This window comes from Sphaeramia orbicularis, chromosome 14, assembly GCF_902148855.1.
Source record: "Sphaeramia orbicularis chromosome 14, fSphaOr1.1, whole genome shotgun sequence".
NCBI classification, from domain to species: domain Eukaryota; kingdom Metazoa; phylum Chordata; class Actinopteri; order Kurtiformes; family Apogonidae; genus Sphaeramia; species Sphaeramia orbicularis.
Window position 1 is genome coordinate 29,849,647 of NC_043970.1, and position 13,494 is coordinate 29,863,140.

Sequence of the window (13,494 nt, forward strand, 5' to 3'; positions counted from 1 at the left end):
ACCCATGAAGACAAAAGCATCTACTGATCTTAAATGTTTAGTACCTGTTGAACCACAAATCCTACCAATCCATGTAAATAATTAGTGTAAAATACAATTTGTCATCTTTTCATGGTCTTCAGATATGATGTTCAGAGTCTCTGTAGTGAACATGGAAACACCATCATCTTCTACAACATTGATTCACCAGTAAAACCCATGGAGTTTGATTAATGTCAGTGGGTGGAAACACTTGGGTTATGTTGAGTTTATGATATATTTTGTTTTTTCTTCTATCTTGTCTGTTTCTGATATAACTAGAAAAGCACTTGGAGAGCACAGACCTCCACCAAGGCAGATCATGCCCCCCCCCCCCCCCCCCGCCCCCGATCACCACCAATATTTAATCATTTGTTCCTTGTGCCAATATCAACATTTCCTGAAAATTTGATCAAAATCCTTCTATAACTTTTTGAGTTATCTTGCTAACACACAGACAAACAAAAAAATCTGTCACAAACAAACAAACAAACAAACAAACAAACAAACAAACAAACCCCGATGAAAACTAAACCTCCTTGGTGGAGGTAATAAATGGTGATAAACCACTTAAATAGGTTAAATAGAGAGAAAAATCCATGTGGGAACTGACACACTGGGTCTTTATGGGTTAATACATTTTCACAGAAGAACTTATTGTGCAAAACCCACTCATATTTGCTCAAGATTGTGATGTGTTCCTTGGTTGTTGTGAGTGGGTGAAGGCTGCTGAGGATCCATGTGTCAGTGATGCAGAGACCACACTACAGGAGACACTAAACGTACAAAATGATGCCGACTGCCTCCCGCTGTCTCCCCCACAAACAGAGGAAAAGGAGGAGGAGGAGGAGGAGGAGGGGGTGACCTCCCACCTGGTGTCACCCCATCCCTCCAGCTCACCGAGTAAGTCGTACAGTAAACTGAAAAGTAGGATCTGTGGGGGAATCTTAAGCTCGTTGTTGTGTTGAAGGATATTTGTAGTGCACATGAGAGGTGTTGTGTCTTCACAGAACAGCCACCTGAGCCCTGCTGGTACTGCCTGAGGTCTTTAGACTCGGAGTATCGTCCACACACTCCTCTACAACAGGTTACAACATCTCCAACTAAACACCTTTTTATCTACAAGGTTTCCCACATATGCATGAACACAGATATATTGCAGATATATTTCTAGTTCAAGCCAAAAATCATATATTTCTCATAAATCTTTAAACGCTTCAAAGGAATTGAATATATCTGGCATAGATATTTTTGACAAAGCTTTGTAATGGAAAAGAGTTCCAAAGAGCAGCAGATGAAATTTCATGACTATAACCTTCCTTTCTTCTGTTGCATGTTTTATGTAAAGATAATGTTCCCCTCAAACTGTGGTGTCACTGAAATCAGGGGTAAAAAAACAAAACCTCTTAAATATGAAGACTTGTTCTTGTTACTTGATACATACCAACATACCAAAGAAATGTCAGCAAATATATTCCCATATTGGGCAATATAGCCTAATTTAGAAAGGGTTGCATATTTTCCTTTTTAAGCCTTTTACAAGAGATAGTGTGAAATTAATTAATGAGTACTTTGTCATTAAACAATAGCAATATTTACCCAATGAAATGATCAAATTCCATTTTAATAAACTACAATGAATGCTGAGTAAACTTTATAAATGAAAGAGTCATGAAATAAGGTTTAGTCTGTATTTTGTTGCTTACTTTCTTTAAAATCACCTAATAAAATATTTGACAAGTAAATAAAGTTTGATGCTTAGAAAAGTCAAAGTCAGTTTTAACTATAAACATACAATATGACCGCATTCTACTTCAGGCAGAAACTCATGTATGTGTGATAGAAAGTTTTTCATTTTTTTCTTAAGCCATTTATGTAATGTATTATTGACTAGAATTAAATATCTTGCAAAATTCCTTTTTAAATTACTTATGTAAAGCTAAATAAATATTTGTACTTTTGTAAATGTAGTCTAAATATCCGATTAACCAATCTAGATTAATTTTAGTGAAATATTTAAGTCTGTAAAAAATTAAGCATATCAAACAATTTTGAAGTAACTTTTATTGTAATTTTATAATTTATAATAAACTAATATATATTTTATAATATTTCAGTTTCATTAATTTGGTTAATTTGAAAGGACTACATTTTAAGTCATATAAATTCACATGTATTCATTAGTATTATGTGTGTGTGTGTGTGTAAGTGTGTGTGTGTATATATATGTGTGTGTGTAATGTATATTTGTAAATATAACATAATAAATGATACATTATGTTATTATTGCGACTTATTTGACCATTTTTATCTGAGTGGTGGAAAAGGGCTTCCATATAAAACTGTCTTAAAGTCACAAGTCTAAGATGGAGGGGTAAATATGCTCAAAATCCTATAAACATTAGTGCTTTAACACAGCTTTCATCTGCTGCCCTGACAGGAAGAAGCAGATTCCTCATCACCACTGCCCTCTAGTGGACAGAAGGTGATCTACCAGACAGACCCAAGGCCTCACTTCGGCGTGGCCTTCTCCTCCCGCTCCACATGCCGCCCTCTGTGGGGCAGTGAGGGGCCCTGCTGGGGGCAAAGAAACCAGGAAGCACCCAAACAAACCCACACCTGCCCTCACTGCCATCTGGGGCTTCCAGCTGACACACTCCGCTGGCATGAGGTCTGCACACACAGTAAAAATAGAAAGGGATGAAGCATTTACTGCTTTATTTAAGGGACAGTGTCTAACTGTTGTTTTCCTTCTGCACAGGCAAAGTGTCTACTATTTGAAGAGCTGAGGAATGCAAAGAAATGAAACATGACTTGTTATTTTGATGTGTACCTTTATTTAAGTCACTGGTCTCAAGAAAGACTTTACACCTGACAGGTCAAATAGTGCAATATCGCTTTCTTCTAGTAAACATCTGTCTTTTTATACCTCTACTTTGCCACATTCCTTTCTAGTTACATTTTGAGTTTAATCTCAGTCAAAGATGTGTTAAATAAACTGCATGTGTACAAAAGCAGCCACTCTCTTTATTCCCAATCATCAGTGTGTTTCACTGTTATCAAAACCTCAAAGAGGTAAAGCATCATCTCTGAGGAAGAAATGTGGTCAGAAAAATCAAGTTATAGTAAGAGTATTTCTGTAATAACAGTGCAAAAGGAACTCAAAGGACTGGGATAACACAGCTGTGTAACCCTAAGATAACCATCAGCAATCAGAAAAAAGGCTTCAGTTTTACCAAAGAGCACAAACACTGGTGGTCAGATGAGTCCAGGTAGACCCTGTTCCATAGTGACGGGTGCATCAGTGGGTGACGTGATTACCCATCATGCCTACTGCCAACAGTCCAACCCTGTGTGGGCAGTGTTAGAATCTGAGAGATGACTTTACACAGCAGTCTTGTCAACTTGGCAAGTACAGTCTTGGTAAGAGCAGTCCCAGAGAATGTACTTCCCATGAACGCAATTCTATGGTTGAATCCCAACTCACCCCTTGGCCCCTCCCCCTTACCCCTCCCCCTCCGTTTTACGCGTACATGAGAAGGGGTAGTGTTGTTCCAATTATCAATTAGTTGGAGGTGAAGGGCTAAGGCGGAGGGCTGTTTGGCCCTCGAAACAGAGATTTTCCAGGACTACACTATGAACGGAGGGGTAGGAGAAATTTCCCATAATTCTGTTCGAATCGCTGGCAAGATGGAGGTAAACACAGCTAAAAAGTGCAGCAGTATGATGAAAGAAACACACAAATGTACGTATTTTCTTCGTAAATCACTTATTTGATCGACCGTTTAATGCCGTTTTGTTATGTTATAGATCGCATTTCTTCGGTTAAAAGTGATAGCCGCAAAAAGATGACCAACGCCCATGGAACAGAGGTAGTTACAACTACTGATGGCATGGTGAATACTTTTGGAAAAGAAAGTTGTTATTACCTCCGCCAAGTGTAACGGCAGAGGTTATGTTTTCATCGGGGTTTGTCAAAAGTTATGGGCGGATTTTCATAAAATTTTTAGGAAATGCTGATACTGGCACAAGGAGCAAATTATTAAATTTTAGTGGTGATGGGGGGGTTGTTTTTTCATCTGGCTGTTAGCAAAATAACTCAAAAAATTATGGACAGATTTGGATGAAATTTTCAGAAAATGCTGGCACAAGGAGCAAATGATTAAATTTGTGTGGGGGGTGGGGGTGGGAGGGCTGATCTGCTTTGGCGCAGGTCTGCTCTCAAAGTGCTTTTCTAGTTGCACCTGTTAATAGTGGCATCGATTATTGCTGATGACATAACAAGTCGCGAAGGGTTGTCCCTTTTCATAGGGGAATGTTTCAACCCCTAACCCTTGGAGCTCCATTTCAAGGGGTAGCGCCAAGTGCAAAGACCAAGGGGTAGGGGTAAGGGGGAGGTACAAGGTGTGAATCGGGATTGGGCCTAGCTGTAATTGGAACGGTTACATACTTGTGAACTTTCCTCCCTGTCTCTGCTGTGTTTTCCACCATCTGCTCCCTAATGTATTTCCCTCGAATCACCACAGTGTCACTCGATTTGATTTCAATACATTTGTACTAGTATTTACATGTCATTTATACATTTTGAATATTTTTCAAAACTGTAATACATGTTGTCAGTTCAGCCGGGCACAGCCACCCGGGTCCCGCTCGAGCCTGCATGAACTGCATCTTGGGAATTACTTCCCATCCAAGTCTAAATGAGCCACCAACCAGTGCATCCTTGGTTTAAGCTAGCTGACAAGAACAACATCCGGGTATTTCACGCGTTCTTGGTTTATGCGAACTTGCAATTGGAACAGTACTTGGGCCGCGATTGGTGATATTCCATGAGAACGTGAGAACGGAAGAACAGATAAGAACACATGTTGAGAATTTGGGCATCGCTTCTTCTGGTTTACTTGTCAACAATGGCTGAGACCACATCGAAGTGACACTGCTGTGTGCCTCAATGTAGGCCACTGTATTTAAGTTTTTATGGTTTTCCTTCAGATTTAGTTGAAAAGAAGAAATGAGTGGTCGCATTTCATTGAGATGAGGGGCTGAACATCAGAATCCAATCAGGAAGTACATTGGTGTGTAACAGGTGTCCTGAACACCGGCATTTCTGGAGGATTACCAGGAAAACATCAGTGATATTGTGGAGACGACCCATTTCTTCTTCTCAACTAAATCTGTACAAAAATTGTGAAAACTTAATTATAGTTGCCTTTGCTTATTTGATGTACATTGAGGCACACAGCGATGACACTTCGATGTGGCCTCAGCCACTGTTGACAAGTAAGCCGGAAGAAGCGATACACAAAGTCAATCATTTGAAACCATTTCCGGGTCATGTGTGAAAAATCCCTGTTAGTGTGACTTCTAAAATATCTACAATTTAATCCAGAAAACATGCATTTGTTGTCATCCATTGTGATAATGCAAGATGCAGTGTTCAGTAAAAACCTCTGCTGACCCTCACTAAACCCTATGTCACTTTAGGTAACGTGTGTAATAAGGATTATCCAGACAAAGTGAATATGGAGGTTCACAATTACCATGCAAAACAGGAGAAGAGAAAGAGGACAGAAGATGAGGAGAGTGAGGAGGAGACCTCTCACTTCACTGATGAACATTTAGAGAGTGGCTCAGAGAGTGGGAGTGGTTGGGCATCACTTCCTGATGTCTGCTTGCTGCACATCCTTCAGTTTCTTCCAGATGGGGATCGCATCAGTGCCATCCAGGTTTGCCACCACTGGCATACTGTCATGGTGAATTGCCCCTCCCTCTGGCATTCCTGCTGCTTCCACCTCAGGGGTCAGCAGGCCGGGTCCAGATCTGAGTATTTGTCCACTATTGGCTATGCTCAGCCCGTGGGAGTGTATCTGAAGAAGCTGGAGATACATGTGTATCCTCCAGGCAGTTCTGTAGTATCATGGCAACTGGGAGTAACCATCATGGACCTGTTAGCTGAGCTCATAAGGTAAGAGTACATTGTCTAAAGTTTCTATAATGTTACCTAACTGTGATCATTCTGAGATACTACATCACACTTCACTAATAACACTGTAACAAGGGGCCAGGCTTCATAACGAAGAGTAATAACATAGTAACATCATTTAATTATCAGTATAGTAACTCCAGTAAACAATGGAAATTTTAGCTATATATAATATATATTAATGTGAATGTTACATGCCTGAGGGCATGTGTATGTATGTGTGTATGTGTGTGTGTGTGTGTGTGTGTGTTTCTCCTTCCCCTCTGCTTCTCTAGGTCATCAAGCATGATCTAGTCATCAAGGATTGTGGGTGTGGTTCTCCAGGACTTCCTCCAGGGCCATTCCTGAAGGGGCTGGCTTCAGTTGATGGAAAGACGAGCAGTCCAATCCTGACCGGCCACAGCGTATAAATCCTCCCCTACCTCTGTCTGAGGCTGCTGCTGCTCATGCTGTTGTTAGATCCATTTTGATCTTTTGTGTTCTACTTTTGTTTTCAAGTGGTGAGTGGAGGTGGATGAGTTAAGATGGGGTACCTCGTACACTGCACTTAGCACTGTTTTATGTTATATACACTAGGTTAGTCGGTTGGTGCCACTCACTGTATTTTTATTCTGGGACTAGTAAGTAAGGAGATAGAAGTTTTATTTTGTCCCACCAATTTCTTTTGTTAGTACAGGGGTCACTGGTCAGCTTGTTTTTGGTTTGCTAAGTTCTTTGGTTTATCCTGGTACCACCTTTTGTGTTCAACTTTACTCACCGTGATTACTTTGCTTTTTGTAAATACTTTGTAAAAGAAAAAGCAGCCCGTAAATAAATCGGCTTTATTGAGAACCTTTTGTCTGATGCCTTTGGAGACTGAAAGAGGTGTGACACCCCTCCTTCTCCTAGACGTCTTTATATGGGGGGGGGGTGTAACAGTGAATATATATATATATATATATATATATATATATATATATATATATATATATATATATATATATATATATACTAGGCCTGTAACGGTACACAAAATTTTCGGTTTTGAAAGCCACGGTTCATTTTTTTTTCGGTTTGGTACAGGAAGAAAGAAAACCCCTCAAAATGTCTTTAATGCATTTATTATGAATTTCTGAACATTTTCTCCCCAATTTTGGAGACAATAGAATATAGAAAAATAGGAATAATATAATTTTGGTGCTATAAATCAGATAGAAAATAAAATAAATAAAATATTACTAAATGTATGGCACTCTTCCCTGAAAGGTAGTTTTTGAACAAACAATAAACATGTAATCCCAGTTCTGTCAGTTCACGTTCTGCATTAAAATAACAACAAAATTCCACATGAAGTGCAACATTAACAAGAGGGCAAACTCGTTTAACAAACTTAAGAGCAACATTGACAACACTAGAAGCACTCGGAGAGCGCAGACCTCCGCCAAGGCTGATCAGTGGCCGCCCCCGTGGGCCCCCCCACCCCCGATCACCACCAAAATTTAATCATTTCTTCCTTATCCCATTTCCAACAAACTCTGAAAATTTCATCAAAATCTGTCCATAACTTTTTGAGTTATGCTGCACACTAACGGACATACAAACAAACAGACAGACAGACAGACAGACAAACAAACCCTGGCAAAAACATAACCTCCTTGGCGGAGGTAAAAATTAACCAAATTATTTATTTTAGGACAGCTAACAAACTGTTTAGGCCACCTTGTGTATGTGTGTGTGTGTGTGTAGGTGTGTGTGTGTATGCAGGGCAAGGTTATAATAGTTTTGGATTTTTAATTATAGTTTAATTTTAATTAGTTTTGATTTTTTTTTCTCTAATTCAGTTAGTTTTAATTAGTTTTTAGTGCAGGTTTGCTACTTTTTATTAGTTATCATTTTTTTCTGAATGCTTAGTTTTAGTTTTAGTTATTTCATATATTTTATCTTCCTCACCATGCTATTCAAAGAAATTAGTGAAGCACGGATATAGGTTACCCTGGACACTTTATTTGGGGGTCAGGTTAGGGCAGCTCATTGACTGAGCAGAGACACAAACACATGTACAGTACAATGTGTAAATTCCCTATAGCTGGTTGGGGGGGGTGCAATCCATACACAACGTCACTTACGTGAAAACAATGCAAAGATGTGCAAAGCGTGAGAGGAGATGCACAAAGCAGCCAGCAGTAAACCAGATAGAAACATATATAAACCAGCTAACCAGCAGTAAACCGCATACAAACATATATAAACCAGCTAACCAGCAGTAAACTGCATACAAACATATATAAACCATATACATACAGGGGTTGGACAAAATAATGGAAACACCTTCACCTCAAGATGATAATGCCCCAATCCATACAGCTAGAATTGTTAAAGAATGGCATGAGGAACATTCTAATGAAGTTGAGCATCTCGTATGGCCGGCACAGTCCCCAGACCTCAACATTATTGAGCATTTATGGTCAGTTTTAGAGATTCAAGTAAGATGTCGATTTCCACCGCCATCATCTCTAAAAGAGTTGGAGGGTATTCTAACTGAAGAATGGCTTAAAATTCCTTTGGAAACAATTCACAAGTTGTATGAATCAATACCTCGGAGAATTGAGGCTGTAATTGCCGCAAAAGGCGGACCTACACCATATTAAATTATATTTTGTTGATTTTTTAAGGTGTTTCCATTATTTTGTCCAACCCCTGTATATAAACCAGCTAACCAGCAGTAAACTGCATACAAACATATATAAACCAGCTAATCAGCAGTAAACCGCATACAAACATATATAAACCAGCTAATCAGCAGTAAACCGCATACAAACATATATAAACCAGCTAATCAGCAGTAAACCGCATACAAACATATATAAACCATATAGAAACATATATAAACCACTTATAAACATATATAACCCAGTCCATCATCAGTAAACCACACCTTAGCAGATATCTCATCTCTTAATCATCTCCAGTTCCATTATTAGCCAACTTTGCTTCAGTTCAGTTCAGCTAGCTGTTGCTAGTAACATCAAACGTTTTTTAACATTATAACAGGTTACATACCTCTGTAATTGGATTAGTTTTCATCTTCCTCTTTCCTCCTCTTCTAAACAGTGCAGTTAAGGCCTTGGAGGGTCTTTTCATGGTGATAAACTCTCCAGTCTTTACCTGGATGCTAGTCCTGTCTGATGTTGTTCTTTAGCTCTGCTCTGTCTCTGTCACTCACACGCACACACAGTGAGGAAAAAAACAAAACAAAACACAACCCGACCCCACTCATCACTAAAGTAAATCCCAGACAGGACTGTGCTGCTTTGTCCCAGCTTTAGTCTGTATGTTCCAGGTAGAGTGTGGACCAGAGGACGACTGGAAACCACAGTGACCAGACATGACAGACTGTGAAGTGTCGTATGGTGCTGCTAGTTAAAACTGCTGGAGTGAAATAAATCAATTTCATATCAGTCCGACATTGACAAAGACGAAAACTAAGGGATTTTTATACATAATTTTTATACGTTTTAGTTAGTTTTGTAAGCTCACAAAACAGTTTCAGTTAGTTATCATTTTTTTTCTTTTAATTAGAGTTTTTATTTATTTCAGTTAACGAAAATATTTTTTCAATTTTAGTTTTCATTATTTCATTCGTTTTTGTTAACGATTATAACCTTGATGCAGAGTGCAATTTGTCAAAAACACAGAGGGGTGTGTGTTTTTTTTTCCCATAACTAATGTAACTAACGCTGTAACTAATGTAACAAAAGTGAAACTTCACATACTTTTAATGTCCAACTCCAAGGTTATATTCTTCTATTACACAGCGTGTGTGTGTGTGTGTGTGTGAGAGAGAGAGAGAGAGAGAGAGAGAGACAGACAGACACACAGAGAGAGCAAGTGTAAGTGTTTGAGAACTACCGGACATAGGACAACGTCTCTTTCCCTGTTGTTGTCTTTCACCTAAACCCGTAGTGATTCCAAACAGGACTGTAATGATAGCAGAGGGTCTTCAATCTCTTCATTTCAGGTTGACATCATATTTGTTGTTTTCTTATTTATCTTATATCAGCTGCTATTTTGTATTTTTGGTTCAATGTGTGCTCCTTCAATATGTCCATGTGGAACTTGCGCGGATTTAAAGTTCCGCATCGAACAACGTCTTTCGTTCCTTTTTATTTTTCTCAACATACTGTGCCGTTTCGGTACAGCTGTGTACTGAACCGAACAGGTGTGTACCGAAACAGTTCGGTTCGGTATGTGTGCTGTTACAGGCCTAATATATACATATCATTGCTCTGTTAGCATAGCTGTGTTTTTAGGCAGAAAACAGACATAGTAAAATCACAAATCACCATTTTCACATGGTTTGGAATCATCCAAATAAGGTAAGAACTGTCATAGTGTAGTCTAAACTGTGGATCAGCAGTGAACTTAACAAAGACAATAGCATGAAATACTATCTTCATAAATTTATAAGCCTCACAATCAAGCACACCTGTGTAGAAGAAACACTATGACATCATCAAACTCCATTCTTCTCATTTAGAGCTGTGTCCAGTGGTGGAAACAACAACAGTTCTTCCAGCTTTTATCATTTTGTCAGTTTCTTTTGACTCTAAAAGTTGTTTGATAGTGGTTCTCATCCTAGTTCATAGCTTTTTGACACTGTGCTCAGACCACATGATTAGTTTTCCTCACCAGTCGGGACTGGCACAGTGACTCACTACTCCCTCTAGTGGTCAGATAAATCTGTAAGATTGTGGATATGAATAGATTCCATTCATATCTCTACAATCTCATACACTGGCATCTTTTTAGTATAATATCTCAGCCCTTTACTTTAAACAGATGATAATTTTTGGATAGTATTTTTAGAGTGTTGGAATATAGAAATACTACATAAAGCCCATTTAATGTTAACAGGTAACAAGTCACAGCATTAACATGATCTGTATAGTTTTACCTTGAAACAAAGGGAAACACTTGAAATATAATGGAGAAAATATTATTGTACTACCATTTTAACTTCCAACAACTGTTATTGCTTATTAAATGAGCTATTACATGATAACTTTTTAAGTACTCTTACTACAGTATTACCTTTTATCATTACCCCAAAATGACTTATTTATTATGGAGGTGCAAATTTAACGTACGATGCAATGAATTACCTTGTCTCTCCAGGGTTAGGGCGCAGCTGCAATCCTTCTCCCTTATAGGCCTGGCATTGCCTCAGGCTTGTTGGACAAAGAAACTCAGAACACTTTTGTTCAACTCAGTAATAAACTTCCTTCACAGAGGGTCCGTAAAGCTCACCTCTGTTAGTCTGGTCAACATGCGTACCGCCATAGATCAGGTGAATGCAACAGCACCAGACAACCAGAATAAAAGGATTAGAATACAGTTCAGGTAGATGATGGGCAGGGCTAGAGGTGTTCAGAACTGAACAGATTAATCATTTGAAACAAATCTTGAAATTGAACTGGGTGAAACACTCATCACTGATTGAATCAATAACAGAGAGCATGTCACTCCTGATTAACAGCACTTCAATCACCTACATTACGTACTTTCACTTCATTGTTTGAGGACTTGTAATGAAAATTTCATGTAAACTTTCAGTACAATGAAACCACTATGAAAAACCCCCCAAAACTTTGACCCTGAACAAGATTAAAGTGGAAAAATAATGTAAAAAAAGACTTTCAAAAACTAAATAAAAAACTACAATTAACTGTCACAGTTTGCTTCGCTGCTGTCTCCTCCTTGACCCTGTCACCTCGTCAGCAACACTGGTTTCACCTGGGACTCCCTTCTGAGGTCCTCTCCATCACCGTGCCACACCTAATCAGCCAAACCTATTCCAGCTGTCTCTCCCAGCTGTGCCTAATCAGCAGGCCAGTATTTATGCAGCACAGATTCAGCCACCTATGGTCAGATTGTCTTCAGAACCTGCCAGCCTTTCCAGCATTATCCTGAACTCATTTTCCTGTTTGCAACCCTGCCTCATCTTCATCATCATCACCTCATCATTTTGACCTCATCTCTTCGCCTCAGTCCTGGTAACCGGACCTGTTTTCTGTCCATGACCCTGAGTTCTGTGAGTCTGGATTTTCCTGGTTTTGACTCTGCCTGGCCTGACCACGTCTCTTCACCTCAGCCCTGGTAACCTGACTTGTCTTCTGTTCTGGACCATGTCTCTCTGCCTGTTCCCCGGTGAACTTACCTGCCTTCTGTCTTCAACCACGTATCCTGTCCCTGCCCGGATTTCTGATTCTGACTCCTCTGCCTGCTCGTTCTCATGGGCACCTCAGCTCCGCCAGCGGACTCAGCTGGCTGTTTTCTCCTCACCACATGTTCAAGCCTCAGAAACTGTGTTAAAGCCTCCAGCCTGGAGAATGAACTATATTCCGTTCACGCTGCTTTGACTATTATGTCTGTTCTTTATAATAAAGACTATCGAACTGATTCTGAGTTCCGGAGTACTGTATTTGGGTCCTCTTCTCCCCGTTACAATTAACAATGCCTCCCGAACGAAAATGAAACGTATAGAAATATAACATCTTTTGGTATTAAAGATGCGGGAGACTTTCGTGACCAATATTTTTTTTTTTTTTTTTTTTATCAAATCTGTTAAACCTTAGTCATAGCCTAAGTATCATGAATCTGTAAATCTTTCTGTGATTACTCACCTGAATGTCTTTCATTATGATGAACAATTTTGATGTGCCATCCACCATAAACAAACCATTTGTTTATAAACCGAGCCGGGAGGTAACTCGGGCATCTTGGGAATATTGTCGTAACATACATTGTGGGAAGCGAAGGCTCGCGCAGCTGCTTTACAGCAGCAGCTGGAACAGACACAACATGGAAATGGCAGGAGCTCCCTTCCTTCTATGCATATTATTCCAGCTGTTTCCGCATTTCAGCCGTTTCCACGTTGTGTTTTGTTTCAGCCATACAATACCATATGGTTGCACTGCCACTGTCAAGTGGCTGTGCGAACCTCCCTTTCCCACAATGCACGTTGCAACAAAATTCCCAAGATGCCTGAGTGACACAAACAAATGGTTTGTTGATGGTGGATGGCACTTTGAAATTATTAACCATAATGCAAGAGATTCAGGTGAGTAATCACAGAAAGACTTAGATTCATGATACTTAGGCTATGACTAAGGTTTTACAGATTTGATGAAAAATTGGTCACGAAAGTCCCCCACACCTTTAAATACTAAATTCCGTTTTGTTTTTGTTTTTCCTCTTAATTTGTGCTGTGGTTGCTGTACCACAATGGTTCCTGGTGAAGAGTAAAATCTGGTGATTTGGAACAGATAACATGTCCTAAATTCATTGACGTCTGTATGAGCAGATTTGTATATAGTGTATTCACAGCCAATCATCAAATATTTCTACGAATAATCCAATGACCTTTGCATTAAATGATAGCTATGGGTGGGCACAGCAAAGACTGAAAATAACCACCAATCCTGAAACGCGCGACATAATTGTATCATTCATTT

The 13,494-nt window shown here is 39.3% G+C and overlaps 1 protein-coding gene across 1 annotated transcript in view; it reads left to right on the forward strand.

The window, feature by feature from the left end:
* Positions 1-3,151, forward strand: part of LOC115433377 (uncharacterized) — a 3,612-nt gene extending 461 nt beyond the window's left edge. Inside the window, exons 3-6 of the mRNA XM_030154750.1 lie at positions 735-921; positions 1,029-1,105; positions 2,459-2,689; positions 2,780-3,151. Coding sequence (XP_030010610.1) covers positions 735-921; positions 1,029-1,105; positions 2,459-2,689; positions 2,780-2,824 — 540 coding nt within the window. The 3' untranslated portion in view covers positions 2,825-3,151. The remainder of the gene's footprint in view (positions 1-734; positions 922-1,028; positions 1,106-2,458; positions 2,690-2,779) is intronic.
* Positions 3,152-13,494: the final 10,343 nt, after the last annotated feature.